Genomic DNA, 16657 nt, shown 5'->3' on the forward strand with positions numbered 1-16657 from the left:
AAGGAATTAAAGTGTCACTTTTATGAAGTTATATTAGCTATGCAGAATTTAGTGCGATCCGCACTGTTACAATCTAATGATAAATTTTTTATGAAGTTCATATAACATATCCAGTAAATTCACATAAAAAAAAGGATTTTTTTTTAAATATAAGAACAAGATGAAATACAAGTTGACATGCACGCGCTCCTTGTGGATTAATTGTGATCGATCGAGGTGTGACAAATATGATTATATCATATAGTAAGATGGTGAGACAAACTTTAATAAGAATGTTAAATTTTTATATATATGTGACGTCACGAGGAAAGTCCAACTGATATGAAATATATACCCCGTTCATTTTTAATTGTCATTGTTTCATTTTTTAGAGTTAAACTATAAAAATTTTGACTAATATTTTATAATGTATTTTTTTATATGCAAAAAATGCAATTTATAGTACTTTTCGTATAGTTTTTGAATATCTAAATTTTTTTATTTAAAATATCAAATTAATGTAATCTAATTTGACTTTGAAAATTAATTAAATTGACTTTCGAAAAGCTGTCAAATAAAAAAGAAAGGATGGAATAGTCAAATTAAAGGAGACAAGTCATTTATGACACTAAAAGCTTAAGGGAAAATAGTAAGTAGCAAATTAATTTAAACAGAAGCAGATAACAGGCTCTTAGGAAGAAGAAGATCATTATTCTAGTTTAATTACTACAAGTATTGCAGAATTACTATTAATTCTGGCAGTTAAACATATAGTTGTACTTTATAAGAGCATATAAAATTAAATAATTCCTCCATTTCAATTTGTTTGTCTAGTTTTGATTTGACAAGAAATTTGAAAAAATAAAGAAGATTTTTGAATTTTATGGTCTTAAATGTAGAATTTTATAATCTGAAAAGTTGAAACTAAAGAGTTGAAAAAAATGAAGAGAACGGACTAAAAAGGAGAAGTAAGACAAATAAATTAAAACAGAAAGGGATGGAATAAGAAAACTAATAGAGCCAAGAGGAAAAAAAAAGAATCTTGGTAGAATGATGGTCAGCTTCTTCATTATGTAGCTAATAACAAATAATCCGTCAACTAAATGAAAAATTAGTGAAAAATACAGGTAGTTAATTATATTTGAAAATTATAAGCTTGACCAATATATTGTATCCATTAATGAAGGTATCAGATTCCATAGTTCAGGAGAAGGTTTGGAACCTTGTAGCATAATGAAATTAATTTATCGAGCTAACTTTTTCTGCGTGCTAACACAATCAAGTAGTTTAAGTACTATCTTGTAAGTGCGTTCAAAATTATTATGTTTTTGCTACTAATAATTTTGTATGGTGAATTATCACCAAAAGTAGAAGCACAATCTCTAGGAAATATTGAAGGATCAATCTCACCTAGTTGAATGTTCGTCAGCTTCTCCATTAAATATTCCAACAAAAAGAGATATAATTAGTGAAAGGTACTCCCTCCATCCACAATTGTTTGGCAGGTATACTAAAAATAGATGTCCAAGATTAATTGTCAATTTAAACAATCAAGAAATAATTAGTCACTTTTTTCCAATTCTGCCCTTAATGATTGTGTAGTTCAATTGAAAAGTTATGTGGACTTTTGGTATTCGTGATATAGTAGGGTTATATTAGTCAAATTACACCTTGTATTAAATTTTCCTTGAGGGATGTGCATGATCTTACCCTGACAAACAATTGTGGACGGAGGGAGTAGTTAATTTAAAAATTACAATATATTGTAATCATTGAAGAGCATGATTTATCAAGATAACTGATGCAATCATCCACCTTGCACTTTCTTCAAAATATACAAATGAGTATGACAAAGTTTTGTTATTATGGGACTAAAAAGTAGTACAAAAAGTTTATTCTATGTGCACTTGTATATCGTTTTCATTAGGCCTGAATCCTAAACTCTTACTAATATTGATAGATTAAGAATTTAAACTTAATACGTTTAACCTTTAATTGTATGGATGACTTAGGAAAGTTATGTTCCTCATTTGTAATGAATTTGTTTTTCCAGATAAAGATTTTCCAAAAATTTCAACCAACCAAACATAAGAAAATGAAAAATAATAATTTCGGAGGATATTTTCCTTTGTACCAAACACACCCGTAAGATTCATTATGTCTGATTGTTGAAGTAACTAGACTTATTTCAGGAGACAAGGTAGTAGAAAAGTCAGCAGTGGGCAAAACAATGAAGGACAAATTACTTAACTATACTCCTTTACTTACCTTGATATCCATTTATCCCTACTTATTTCAAAAATTTCAAAAATCCCTTATTTACCTATGTATCCCATGCACAACGCTATGTATCCCGCTATGTGGAATGTATCAAACGCTATGTATCCCGTGCACAACGCTATGTATCCCGCTATGTGGAATGTATCAAACCTAATGTATCCTGCAGACATCATTTTTAAGGAATTTTTGATAAATAGAAAACTAGAAGGAATATAATGTTATTTAGTACTTATAATAAATGGTTCCTATAATTTATACAACAATGAATCCATAAATGAGTGAACATTCTTCTTCTTGTTATGAGCCCAACCCAATTCAGATATGAGTCTCATTATTGAAATCTGGCCCACAATAACACTTTCAGAAAGAGTAACACAAGTGGAAAGATTTTCTAAATAAAAATCAAATGGTACAACAGTGACATATATAAAAAAGAGAGCATTATCCCAAATTAGTAAACACACTTAGCACATATTTAAGCAAAAAAGGCTGAAAGTAAAAGCACAGAACAAATCACCTTGACAATGCAGAATCTTTGTCATTCTTTCACTAAGGAATCTTTAAGAATCCACTTTCTTTTTTACACAGTCATTTACAACTTTCAATTCCATCATTTCTCAAAAAGTTTATACCCTTTTAGGCCTCTCAAAATCTTCCTCATCCTCTAATTTTCTATTCCATCCGTTTCAATTTGTTTGACTTAATGACCATTTCATGTATTCAAAAGTTTTCTTTACCTTTTTTTAATTACTTGTCGAACCAAAATAAGTCAAATAAATTGAAACCGAAGGAATATTATTGAATATCAATAAACCAGGGTGAGGGGTCAGGGGGTGGGGTAACTGGAGTGGATCCCACTGAGATATAAGTCCAAGGAAGCAAAGCCAAAGGAATAGAAAGAGTCTACACATCTTCTCTCATCCACACTATCCATTATGGCCCTATTCTTGGTCTTAATTCTTTTAACTTAGAGTCCACCCAAAGAGATTAGGATTCAATGTTAGATGCGATTTTTTTTTAAAAAAAAGTATCTTTTTGTTATTTGAAAAAAAATCTTGAATTTTTAAGGTGAATCTCATTCTGGGTGTTGGTATTTGTACTCCTTTCATTAGTTGTTAATTGACCATCTCTATTGCTTTTTCTTTGTTTTATTCAGGTGGATCTATTCTAATAATTGGTCTTTGTAAAAATATAATCTTTTTTACTTTTCATTTTGGCTCTTTCTTTGATTAGATGTTCTTCATTTTGCTTCTACCCTCATTCTTGAATTGAAAATTTATTGTATTGGGAAAAGGAAGAAGCAGCAAAGTGGGGTTGGGATGTTTGGGTCTGGCATGAATCTGATAACCACAATAATTGGTTTTGGGATGAGTGCAACTTTTATTGTGTTTGTGTGTACTAGACTGATTTGTGGTAGGATAAGCAGGAGGCAATCAAGGCAAATGTTTGAAATTGAATCAGGGATTGATCTTGAACAGGTAAGTTTTGCTCAAATTACTACTTTTTCTTAGTTCCTAATCAATGTTTATCAAAGTAGTTGTTTCATTCAAGAAGATTTTTCTGATTTTGCAGATAATTGTTTTGCTTTGTGTTAGAGCTACAACTGTTTAGTACTAGTCCATTTGTTTATTGTGTTTTGGTTTTGTGTAGAATGATTTAGGATTTGATGGCTTAAACTTTGTTCTAGATTGACTTGCTGGTTTTGTCAAAGTTTTACCAAAAAAATAAGATTTTTGTGATAATGGAAACATAAGGTGGAAAAATGAGATTATAGTATCACTGACTACCCTATCTGAGTAAAGGGAGCTGCAGAAAATCACCAAATATCAAGACTGATTAGTCAATGTGGAGAGTTTGTACTTTGTATGAGTGCTTGTCAAGATTGCATGTTTTTGCTTTCAGAATTTAGTTCTTTGGTTGCATTCTGAATTAAGTCGTTGCTTGTGCTTAATTATCAGGAACAGTTATAGTATAGCTTGTTTTGCCAAGCTTTTGGGAGAAAATAAATGTGGGGAGTAGTAGAAGTTGTTTTAGTCGAAGCTCAACAAAGTACTAGCAAAACTTGTCAAACACTAATTGATGCTCAAAGTGCTTTTTAAATTTACTGGTCAAACACAAATTGTTTCTCATCAAAATTACTTTTTTGAAAAGCAGTTTTAGAAAAAGCACTTTCCAAAATAAGCTGAGTTTAGAAGCTTGGACAAACAAGCTATTAGTTTCAAGATGGTATTTTGCGGATGCTGGTCTGTGAATAAATTTTTCTTGAGATAAAAAAAAAAAAAAATTTTTTTTGTTAAGTGGCATTTGTTTCTTTCCGCGTATTGCTTCACTGGAATTTATGATATATCTCTTCTAAGCTGTTAAGTGTATGAATTGTGATTTAAGTTGTTATTCCTAGAAATTCCTGACTGATTCACTAATGTAAACCTATTCTGGCAGCCAGAGCATCGAATTAACGGGCTTGACTCAGTTATGGTTGCTGCAATTCCGACCATGAAATTTCACAGTGAGGCTTTCACCTCCTCAGAAGAAGATACACAGTAAGTGCAGCACCATACACTTTGTTTGAGCTATGTGCTACATGCAACATTTGTCAATTAACTATCATCTTATGCATTTGGAGAGATAAATGTGATGAATATTCTGATGTACTATTTATCTAAGCTAGCGGAAATAGGTATAACCATATAGGGATGAAAGAATGCACCCTGTCGTGTTTATTGGGTTCCCTCTTGTCTATGTTGAACTTTCATACAGGGGATTGGGTGAAACCATAGATCTGATTGTTCATTGAGGTTGTAATAAATCTCATTCTACCGTCCAGGCTGCTATTTCCTCTCGTCTTCCAGCCTGATCTTTTCTTTATAACTAAATTAAAGTGTTTTCTGACTAAGTTTGAAAAGTTTGTGCATTGATGAGGTCATGCAATTTGAATTTCAGGTGCAGTATATGCTTATCGGAGTACCAGGAGAACGAAATTCTGAGAATTATGCCCAAATGTGGCCATAGTTTCCATCTTTCATGCATTGATATATGGCTAAGAAAACAGTCTACCTGTCCAGTTTGTCGTCTTTCCGTACAGGAATCTATTGAAAACAAACAAAGGCGCCCTGCAATGCTTGGCAGGGATCAAAACTCTGACAGTTCTGAGATTTCATTGGAGCATTCAAGGCAGTGGTTTCTGCGTACTGCTGAACGGTCACAAGGTACTGTAAATAACAGCAATGAAGCAGTTTCCGTTTCAATTAATCCTGAACCTGAGGTCTCTCGGGAAGCAGAAGCAAGGTCATGACGGAAGGCAAATATAGAGGTACCATAAGAAATTATGCCTTCTGTTTGCATTCAGATGTTTCCTTGTATCAGACCTATCTTATTGGAGACTGACAAATGGGACTGATTCTGAACAAAGAGAATCTGAAGACACAGAGGAAGGACACAGAAACTTCTGTAGATGAATGTTGCATATAACCGGTTAGAAGATCTAGTTACACTCTTTTAGCAATTCGGAGATTTTGGACCAAGTTTGTGGCACACTGGTTATCCTATCAAAACACAGTGCATCTTATATCATGTTGTACAATGTCAAATCTTCTGTAATATCACTGTAAAGAAGGCGTTTGGAGTCTCCGTTTTCATCATAGACATTACCAAAGTAGACAACGAACTAAAGTCTTATTGAAATGCTCTAGAATTGGCTCATTTGAGGGTCATATACTCTGTAAGAATATGAGCCTCCATACACCACTTTTAGTAATTTACAGTCAAGTTATGCTTATAAGTTTTTACCTCACTGCAGTTCTGGTTTCTGATATGCACTATCCAGAATATGATGAAACCATAAAATGTTGGGCTTTCTAGTTTTTTTCTAACAGCTGGTCTAGAAGATCATATGCCTATAAAGACTGAATTTTGCTACTGTGTTTTCACAATGTAGTTTATATTCTTTGGATCTCTTAATTTCTTTACTTGGATCCACTACAACCTCATATTACATGGATTATATCATTTCTAACCACACCTGTTACTGTGTGAAAGTATATCGTTTCTACATCCAATAAAGATCCAATAATTTTGGATAAAAACTTACTCTCATCAAGTGTTTATACCAAATTATATGCACTTACCATGGTTAACGGATTATGCAAATACAAGTCATGCATCTATTGATTCTGTGTGTATAAATTTTAACTACGATTTTGTGTATCTAATCATTCAAGTCAGACTCTCATTTAAACGGGAAAGTGGATCAAAGTATTACAACTACTATTTATTAGTAACTATGGCAAACATCAGATCATCACAGATTCTTTGAAACCCACAAGGAAGAAGAACACATATTATACCATTTACTACTACTTTCATCACAACTTACACACTTTTTATTCTCTTTTGGAGTATTAAAACGCAATGGTAATGTCACCATAACCCACAAATAATGTTAATCCTATAATTTCTCTCTTTTCGGCAGAGGAAGTTTAGACATGAATTTTTTTTTACTTTTTTGGGAGTTGAACTCCAAGAAAAAACATGTCAGAATTTTAAAATATATTTTCACTCGGAATTACTCGCAAAAAGTAAAAAGTAAAATCTAATTGATATTCATGTCCAAACACAATTTTCAAATATACTCAATTTTATTATGAAACATGACAATCACCCCTTATTTTAAAAAGTACATACAGCAGTAGAAAGGTAAAAAAAAATTAAAAAAATGAAGAATCAATCAAGAACCAATAAAAAGTGGGGAATATCTCCAGGCAAAAGAGAGGGCAAAAATGGCTGTAACACACTTGGGGAGTATTTCCTTTTCCTCCTCCATGCCTTCTATAACTTCCCCTTCTCTCAAACACCCCTTCAACTTAAACAAGAACAAACCTCTAATTGGTATGCTTCTTTACAAATTGAACCATTTATTAGTTATATATGCTCTTCTAAATTTGCTCATTTAGTTCATGTAATGAAGATATTTTGCGTAAAGATTCCAACTTTTTTGTGCATATCTGTTTCTTTTACTAGTACTTCGAACTTTCTTGTTAATTTTTTAATGTGATGTGAAGCATTATACCGGATGGTTTCAAAGAGCTCATTCTCTGGCCCAACTTTAATCATGGAATTGCCCACTTAATTCTTTTTCTCCTGTTAATTTGAAGTTTAAGGGTTTGGGGGTTAACTTGGAGGTGTTGTTTATGGGGCATATTGAGTTTAATCTGTAGGGTGTAATGACTCGTCAAGCAAATTAGATGAATTCAGATAATTATTTTTGTTCCCTATATCTCTGTCTCACTGTTTAGCTCTATCAATTGCTGGGATTAGCCGAATAAAACTCCCAAGGCTCCATTTTCATGAATGGTTTTATGATAGAGAGAGTTAATTTCTACTCACTGAAAAAGGAGGGTAAATCATACTCTTTGAAGTCAAAGAATTTTTTTTCTCCGGAGTTACCTAGTACCTATGCTGCGGGATGTACCAGGTACTCGGTGAAATAGTTGAGGTGCTCGCAAGTTGGCCCTAACACAACCATCATTAAGAAAAGAAAATAGGAAGTAAATTTCCCCTGCACCCATCGTTTTAGTTGAATGATGATAAATAAGTACTTATAAAAGTTGATTCAGTTACCACCTTCTTCCTTATGCCGACACGAGTCCTAGTCGTTGCGCTGCGGTCCGTTTCCCGGCTTCGCTTGCGCAATTTGCACTTCTGATTGGTTCCAGCCATCCCCAAACAAAGGAAAAGCTAAATTTCTTTCACATTCTCTGCTATTTTCCTTCTTACACTCTCAATTGCCTTTCTTCCTTTTCCTCCGCTCCAAACAATGCAAGTAATGTAAGTTGTCCTAGCAAAGATTGTTCCCGAGTCTTGACTTATCAAATCCGTTTTGGGATGTAAAGAAGAGATAAGAACTTCACTGAGTGCCTGTAAAGTAACTTCATTTACTGGTCCATTTCAAATCAATAATGATCCTTTCAGGATTTTGTTCCAACTTTTAACATTGTACAAATAGTTTTTTGTCTTAGCATTTTTCTTCCATATGGTTGTTCATTTAGGTAACGGAAAATTGGTAGTAATACTATATTCTGGAATTTTTAGCGGAATCTGAAAATCTAGAATTCATTTTTAAGGTGCTAGACTACAGCCACTTGAATTCCTACAATCCTGATTCCTGATACTGTGGGTTGAATGTCGTTGAATACAAGTGGTTGCTTCCAGTGCACTTTACAACTTGTTGAACTCATTAGAAGTGTCAAAGAAGTTATTGTGATTGTGATTTCGCCTTTAAAGTCTTCACCCTGTACATCTGATTGGTCATGACAATCTGTTGAACCTTTATGGTTTCGATTCAATTATGTGCTATCTGCATTCATTAACAAACATCCATTTCCCATATCAAGTTTATTCGCTCCTTTGAATTCCACAGTGGCTGCAATGAGTGATGATCCAGTTCGTGAATGGATCCTTTCAGAAGGAAAGGCAACACAGATCAAAGGAATCAGTCCAATTGGTGGTGGGTGCATAAATCGGGCAACTCGTTATGACACTGATGCTGGTTCCTTTTTTGTTAAAACAAACAGGTATTTTGATTATGTTTCTCCTGTTAAAACGTTAAATAGATGTGGTAGATGGTTGCTTAATATGGTATTAAAAGGGGTAGATAGTTGCTTAATATGTCATTGTTAAAAATCTAATCAGGAGTATTGGACCATCAATGTTTGAGGGAGAGGCATTGGGTTTAAACGCTATGTACGAAACAGGGTCAATCCGTGTACCAAAACCATATAAAGTAAGGATGACAGTTTTTTTCTTGTGTCCTAAAACTTTGTAGAAGCTTTCCTCCTCTTCCTCCTGAAAAAAAAAACTTCGTAATTGTATCCTAGAGGTTATTGTTTGATGCATTGTGTAGGTTGGATCTCTGCCAACTGGCGGCTCGTATATTATTATGGAATTTATTGAGTTTGGTGCATCTAGAGGCAATCAGGTGAGAGTGATTGTTCGTCTCTTTTTCCCATAATTACTATTTCCTTCATATCATTTTCTTTGTTAATTTGGTGATAACATTCAGATATTTGACCATTTTCTGCTTTTCAGTCTGCATTAGGAAGGAAGCTTGCTGAAATGCACAAAGCGGCAAAATCTGAGAAGGGGTTTGGCTTTCACGTTGACAATACTATTGGCAGGTATCATGCCAGGATCATATCTAAATTCTTCCATTATGAGGATGCATTTCGGAAAACCTACTAGTTGGTGAATTGCACACCTGCACAATTGTACTATTTGTTTAAATGGAACGATCATGTGTAGCTTTTATACTATTAGGCAAAAAAAAGAAGTGAAATGAGAAATATTCAATTTAATGTCTAGTAATTGAAGTTGGAGTTTTCTCATCATTTGTACCACTCCATATATTAAGGCATAAACAGATCGGACATATCAAGGGCTGAATATTTGTGCATATGTGTAGTACTCCACAGATAAACACATGGATGTCAGATTGGGTTGAATTTTTCGCGGAACACAGATTGGGATACCAGTTGAAGATGGCTCGTGAACAGTATGGAGATCCAACTATTTACAAAAGAGGTTTAAATCACCATTATATTGGAAAAGAAAACTTTGACTCCATTTATGGAATTTATCCTGTTTGATCATGATAAATGCAATTTGGAAATGTGTGCATCCTCCTCCTTCATTCTTAATTTGAAGTTGCTTCAGGCTTCGTTTTGGAATTACAATTTGAACCAACTTACTGTAGTAGCAGAGAAAGGATTGTTGCTCCTTAAATTCATTGTAACGGGCTAACGGCCAAAAGTAGCTTGCTTTCTTCTTCTCCGGCGCAAACCAGTGCTCCCACTTATCTTTTAATCTGCATTTGAGTGATTTATAATCATACCTATCTTCCCATGCTCATTCTAAGAAAGATAGTGTTTAGTTTTGTCACTCCCCGAGGCTACCCCCTGGGCGTAAACACGGGACCTAGGATCACGAGTGACCCCAAGCTAACCCTGAGCTGGCATATCATAAGCAAAACTGAATATATCTATGAAAGATAAACTAATGCGGAAGCTAAATCAATTTATAACTAATAGTAGGGAATACCCAAAACTAGTCTAAATATATATAAAGACTACTAAGAGTTTAGTGATACTGAACAATCACTCAAAAACTAAAGCTGAATCTAATACTATGTCTGAAAAAACCTCTAATTGACTAGAGTTGCTGGGACATGCCCCCAGCTAACTCTAGCAAAACTGAAACTGAAATGAAAGACTAAATCTGAAAACATGTCTATTGTCCTCGAAGTATGAGGAATCACCACTGAAGCTGCTGAATGTGGATCGGGAACCGATTTACGCGTGATCTTAATGTTGAGAACCTGAACCTACATCATGAAAAGATGTAGCGCAGAGTATGCGTCAGTACTTGGAAGGTACTAAGCATGCAGGATAAGATAAAAGCTGAACAAAACATATAACTGAGCAATGACATAATCTGAACATGATGGAAATACTGTATATACTGAAAAGAATTGAACTGAATGCAATGACCAAGTACTGAACATGCTGAGACTGAATACTAAAGTATAACTGAAAACCTGGTCAAATGCATTAGAGTCTGACTGTGGGAGCTACTAATAACCGACATAACCACCACGTGAGCTAACCGTGGTGTCCGTTGTATACACCCCATCGAAGGGCTCGATATACCTTGCCAGGGGTATAAAGGCGTGAATGGCGTGATCACTAAAATTGATGCCCACAGAAGGGACTTAACCTACGGGGGCACGTAGTTCTGGGACTATGAGGGTACGTTGAAAACCCTAGTTCACTCGGTGCTAAGCCTACTCTCAATTGAATATGTATATGATACATTATGACTGAAAATACTGAAATACTAAATAGCTCAAAATACTGACATGCAAATTTGAGAATGTAACAATTATATACTGATCATGTGACATTCGAAAAACTGAAACATGTATATTTGTTTAACTAACCTAGCATGTGTAATTCATAAATTAAGAGAATCTACACAACTAGGGTTCTGAGTTTCATGCAAAGAACTAAGAAACGATTCCACGAAAACATGATAATCTGATTAGGAATATTCTAACAGCTAAATCACAACTACTATCTAAGGTTTTAGAAACCCTAGGTCTAAGCAAGATATAGAGAATCAAGAATCTGACTGAATTATAGGGACCTAGTGGACGAAAGGAATCCACCAGTGAAATCCCACATACTTGGTGACGAATTTCACGAATAAATCTTTCGATTTCGGGGCTGGAACTGAACAAAACTTGTTGCGTTCTTGGAAGGGTTTGAGTCGCCTCTTTCTCCTCTTTTCCTCTTCTTGAACTCCTCTAAAAACCCCAAGCGTATTTTAGGAATAACTAAAACTGATTCTAATCAGTTTAGACTCCTAAAACCTTATTAAAAATGTTTAAATCCGATTGGGTAAGGAAATGACCAAAATACCCCTCATATTTTCAGGTAACTTTCCTTATTTGGACAGCCCGACTTCAAACGAGCATATCTCCCTCGTATGAGCTCGAAAATTAGCAAACTTGGCGGCGTTGGAAAGAGGATTCCAAGACCTTTCATTTGATATCTTATGGGTCTCCTAACTCATCATGTGCTAAAAGTTAGGGTCGTTTGAAGTTGACCCAAAACTTTAAAAGAATTGGGAATGACTTGAATGAACTCTCTTCTAAAACCCTAAGCGTATTTGGATTTATGAAAACTGACCCAAATCAAATTTGTCCCCAAAATATTACTAAAATTCGTTTTCAGCTGATTGGGTAAGGAAAAGACCAAAATACCTTTCATATTTTCGGGTAACTTTCCTTAACTGGACAACCTGATTTCAAACGGACATATCTCCCTCATACGAGCTCGAAAATTAGCAAACTCGGCGGCGTTGGAAAGAGTATTCCAAGACCTTTCATTTGATATCTTTTGAGCCACCTAAATCATCATGTACTGATTGTTATGGTCGTTTGAAGTTGACCCAAAACTCATACTTAGTATAGCTTGCCAAAATTTCCAAATTTACTCTTTCCAAAAATAGCTTCTTTCTGATTCTAGTTCTTTCTAAGGCGGGATGTTACCGTGATACATCTAGTGACCTTAACACTTCAAGAAATTTTTAAATTCCTCGACAAAATCCTACTCACAACGAAGGATGGTTCGAGTCTTAGCTTAAAAAATTTCTGGGGTGTTACAAGTTTAAACTTCTACAACCTAGTAATTTCATTGGGCAATGAGACAACATCAACATACATGGAATGATGGGCAAATATCAAACTCTAAGGAGTTGAATATATGTTAAAACCCACATTTTTGTAATATTCCTTTTTCCTGAAATTTGAGGCTTGGCATTTCTACAACTTGAGATTAAACGGCTAAATAAGTAAATATTTTTATACAACCCAATGATGTTTACTTGGTTTTTCAATATCTGACATGCTTTATTTATTTTGTTATATCGAATTGATCCATTCTTAGGGCAAAGGCTAGCAAGGAACCTGGGACCTTTATTCAAAAATGTTGTGATAGAGCCATGTTTGTTGCATGGAGATTTATGGAGCGGGAACATGACACATGACAAGAATGGTGAACCTGTGATTCTTGACCCTGCATGTTACTGTAAGTCCTAGGTTTCAGTTTCGATATTGTTATAAAAAATTATTTTTTTTGCTTCATAATTCACTACTTCATATATGAAATATATCTCTTTCGAGCACCTGAAAATTGCGTTATCTGAGGCAAGCATGTTTGGTGCAGTTTATATTACTATGGAAACTTATATAGCTCCTTTTAATGTAACGACCTCTTTTATCAGAGGCATTAACATAACCGGTTATAGCAGTAAAGATCAATACAGTATAAGAGATGGAACTCATGGAAGATTAGATAGTTAATGTAAATGACTAGGATCCTGATGAATTACAATAAGAAAAGTATATAATGAAATATAGGACACTAATAAGGTAAATATTTGCTTCCTTTTCTACTTTTCAGAGGAAGACCAGTATTAGATAATCAACCTTCCCAATTGCCTGAAGTTTGACTTTCAATGGTCAAACTCGGCATTTTGATCAAAGCCATTTAAAGACAACTTCTGAAACTTTAATGGTGAAATGGCGAAAATGATAAAATATATGAGAAATACTTATAACTTTGAAATTTCTCAAATTGCATAAAATTTGTCTATAAATGCATTGACCAAAGTCCACAAATACATAAAGTTGACAAGTCTCCATATGGTGTCAGCTTACCTTATGTTGCTCAGTCTCTTTTTAAAATGTTGCCGCAACCCCTGGATCTTCCAAAAATGCACTCCTTTTGGAGAATCCGACATGAACTTGTCTGAATTTTTAACAAGTTTGAGGGACAAGATATTACCTCTATTGGATATTCGTCCTTATACTCGAAAACTAAGTTGCTCAGACTCTCCAAAATTGTTGCTGCAGCCGTGTCAGATCCTTCAAAAATGCACTACTTTTGAAGGATCTGACACACGCCCGATGATATTTTTGAATTGTCCATGCAACATAGCTCGCAAACATTCAGTTAGGAATTGGGATTACTGTTTAATGGAAGGTCAACACTTAAAAATGACATTGCCTCTTGAATTGTGCCAAACTTCACATAAATTGGTAGAGTAATCCTTTGGTAGCCTCGTCTATAGTTGGACATTGGGTTTTGGAAGTACTTTAGTTGGACATTGGGTTTTGAAAGTACTATTGTTGGACATTGGGTTTGATTTACTTCCAGATGTACAGCCTGGTTTATGTGATTCATGTTAATGCCTATTGTAATATGACTTAAATCCCTTTCTCCTCATTATTCCTTTTGCCAATATCATCTGCACATTGCAATTCAGATGGCTAAGGAAATATACATAAGTTGAACGATCTCAGTGCAATATTTATGTTCTGGCTGTCAATGTGTTTGATTTTTGGTTTACGAATTAATGGCTCCAGATGCACTAAATATTATAAATCTCGTCCTCTGTAGATGGGCATAATGAGGCAGAATTTGGAATGTCATGGTGTGCTGGATTTGGAGGAGATTTTTACAAGGCTTACTTTGAGGTGCTGCAACTAACTACATTTCCGGAATTCACATTTGTTTAATTTAATCTGCAAGGACTTTCTAAAGGGGGGAAAAGAAAGAAAAAAGAAATGCCTTATTCCTGTTGTTCCTTAATAGATAACCGGTAATTTCTTATAACAAGTTAAGTATTATTAATTAGCATCACAATTGAATTTTGTGATCCACCACCATATTGTCATGTTAACCAGGTTGTCAACTTGCCACTGGATGGTGGTCTTTGTCTGACATTTACTTCAAATTCTTGGTATTTACTCTTATTCGTTTCCGTGTATGTTGTATGTTCAGGTGATGCCTGAACAACCTGGTTTTGAAGAAAGGAGAGATTTATACATGCTGTATCACTACCTCAATCACTATAACTTGTTTGGATCGGGTTACCGATCTTCTGCAATGTCCATAATTGATGACTATCTACGGATGCTCAATGTCTAGATACTAATTTTTTTTTTCGTCATTCACTTCATTTCTTGTACATGTAAAAGCTTTTGTCTTTCTCTAGCTGTTGGCCATTTTGAAGAGCCGTTTGTACATTTTATAACTGTGGTACTCCTAAATACGTGCTTGTATAATCAGTTTGACAGAAAATATCATTTTTCATCCATTTCAAGTGAATATATATATTACACTGAGAAACGAGAGTCATAAACTGGAAGTTGATGGAGGCCAACTCTATTTCATCCATGATATAATTATTTGCTTTATATACTAGGGTAACCAAGAACCGAAAAGAAGGAACTTCAAGTTAGCCTAGGATAAATCAGACTGTACAAATTTCACCAGGTATTCTATTTGACGCCAGAGGACTTGAGGAGAGTATAGGTAGGGCGAAGAAGTATCGGAGAGAGGTGATCACGTAGGACATAGTTAAGCTGCACATGATCCTAGATTGGAGAGTATGTAAGGTCGAAGATTTGGTAAAGATTAGTAGTAAATAGTTTCACGACTTGTCTCTCCTGTGAGTTATATTAGTATCATTTTTGGTATTTCTATTGTCTTACTATTTCCGTATTTCTCATAGTTTTCTATTACTACTTGTTGTCTCTTTTGCCTCTATTTTCTTACCATCTTGTTGTTACTATTTATATTTTTGTAAATATTGTGCTTTCCTCAAGTCTGGGGTTTATTGAAAACTATCTTTGTACTTACTAAGATAGATGTGAGGTCTGCATAGACTCCCAAATTTCACTTACTATTTTTTACGACCGTGCAAAATGGACTAGTTTTACTATAGTGTTTATGTTTATAAGCATCTTCAAAAAATCTTGAAAATGATTTGACGAAATAGTAAAGTTGATTAGTGTGGACAGAGGGAGTGAGTATAAGCATTGACTCTTCCCTTGAAATGGAAATAGGCATTTGACTAAATTAATCTTATGTTTTTCTTAAATGACTAATTATTGGACTATAATATGTATTGTTGTAATGTAATAAGGCTGGATTAGAAGAAAAAAAAAACAATTAGTACTAATTTTGAAATAGGTTTTGTTTATATCCATCAACATAACACAAGTCACAAGGCAAAACAGAAATGGAGATGGAGATGGAGATGGTTTCAGAGAAAGGAGGCATAGCTGAACTGATACAAGCACTTGACCAAGCAACCCTAATGGCTAAACAACTCCCCACCACTGTTGATTCTTCTCAACTCCTGCAAATCTACTCTTCCCTTCAATCTGCTCACCATCATCTCTCCAACTTCCTTTCCCAATCCCACCACTATCCACCACCACATCTCCTCCCTGCACCACCTCCGTTTCCTGAGAATTCCGTCTCCTCCGCCGCAGGCGGTGAACCTATGCAAGTTGGGGATGAGGAAGATGCTGTCAATGAAACCGAGCACAATTCCAAGAGTAGTATTGACAGAGTTGAGGAGAGGATGAGGGATTGTTTCATTCAGAATAAGAGACCTAAAAGACCTCTTTCCCCGACGTCAGCTGTGGCTGAGCAGCGGCGGAGCTATGACAATGACGGCCCTGATTTGGAATTTGATCCTCATGGGACAAAGTTGAGGTCCTTGGATCTTATTTATCAGTTCCATTCTTGAACAACTCTATAGAGAATCGTTTGAAATTACTTTACTAGTGGAGTAGATAAGATAAATTATTGGTCATTCCAAATGTATTTTCATATTCCCTAATCTAAACCATTTTCCCCTATTTGGATTATGAGTTGATTTTGCTTCTTCATTTCACTGCAAATCGTAACGAATATAGTGCTAATTGATCAACTCAAGAGTCAAAATTAAAATTACATAACAATACATGAAAGGGAATGAGATAAAATAA

At 34.7% G+C, this 16657-nt stretch overlaps 4 protein-coding genes across 4 annotated transcripts in view; all 4 read left to right on the plus strand.

Moving 5' to 3' along the window:
• The window catches only part of LOC125816451 (uncharacterized), a 78097-nt gene that overhangs the window by 38165 nt on the left and 23275 nt on the right, over window positions 1–16657 (plus strand). The gene's annotated exons all lie outside the window — the stretch shown is intronic.
• LOC125816459 (RING-H2 finger protein ATL64-like) lies at window positions 3148–6049 on the plus strand. The gene is made up of 3 exons (XM_049496069.1): window positions 3148–3737; window positions 4699–4799; window positions 5200–6049. The coding sequence occupies exons 1-3, from the start codon at window positions 3579–3581 to the stop codon at window positions 5549–5551; spliced, it is 612 nt and encodes a 203-aa protein (XP_049352026.1). The 5' UTR covers window positions 3148–3578; the 3' UTR covers window positions 5552–6049.
• On the plus strand, window positions 7012–14931 carry LOC125816454 (protein-ribulosamine 3-kinase, chloroplastic). Its single transcript, XM_049496061.1, has 9 exons — window positions 7012–7143; window positions 8675–8828; window positions 8947–9037; window positions 9158–9232; window positions 9343–9431; window positions 9716–9834; window positions 12759–12899; window positions 14274–14350; window positions 14658–14931. The coding sequence occupies exons 1-9, from the start codon at window positions 7035–7037 to the stop codon at window positions 14802–14804; spliced, it is 1002 nt and encodes a 333-aa protein (XP_049352018.1). The 5' UTR covers window positions 7012–7034; the 3' UTR covers window positions 14805–14931.
• Window positions 15901–16508, plus strand: LOC125816460 (uncharacterized). The gene has a single exon (XM_049496070.1). It carries the CDS (start codon window positions 15901–15903, stop codon window positions 16414–16416), a length of 516 nt encoding a protein of 171 aa, XP_049352027.1. The 3' UTR covers window positions 16417–16508.

This window comes from Solanum verrucosum, unplaced genomic scaffold (assembly GCF_900185275.1).
Source record: "Solanum verrucosum unplaced genomic scaffold, falcon-dt-bn FXZP01000261.1, whole genome shotgun sequence".
Taxonomy (NCBI): Eukaryota; Viridiplantae; Streptophyta; class Magnoliopsida; order Solanales; family Solanaceae; genus Solanum; species Solanum verrucosum.

Bases quoted from the DNA above. Each gene is read 5' to 3' on its own strand.
- LOC125816459 (XM_049496069.1), top strand. From the start codon at position 3,579: ATGTTTGGGTCTGGCATGAATCTGATAACCACAATAATTGGTTTTGGG. The intron at 3,738-4,698 runs GTAAGTTTTGCT...CTATTCTGGCAG, and splicing joins CAGGGATTGATCTTGAACAG to CCAGAGCATCGAATTAACGG. The intron at 4,800-5,199 runs GTAAGTGCAGCA...TTTGAATTTCAG, and splicing joins TCCTCAGAAGAAGATACACA to GTGCAGTATATGCTTATCGG.
- LOC125816454 (XM_049496061.1), top strand. From the start codon at position 7,035: ATGGCTGTAACACACTTGGGGAGTATTTCCTTTTCCTCCTCCATGCCT. The intron at 8,829-8,946 runs GTATTTTGATTA...AAATCTAATCAG, and splicing joins TTTTTTGTTAAAACAAACAG to GAGTATTGGACCATCAATGT. The intron at 12,900-14,273 runs GTAAGTCCTAGG...CGTCCTCTGTAG, and splicing joins TCTTGACCCTGCATGTTACT to ATGGGCATAATGAGGCAGAA.
- LOC125816460 (XM_049496070.1), top strand. From the start codon at position 15,901: ATGGAGATGGAGATGGAGATGGTTTCAGAGAAAGGAGGCATAGCTGAA.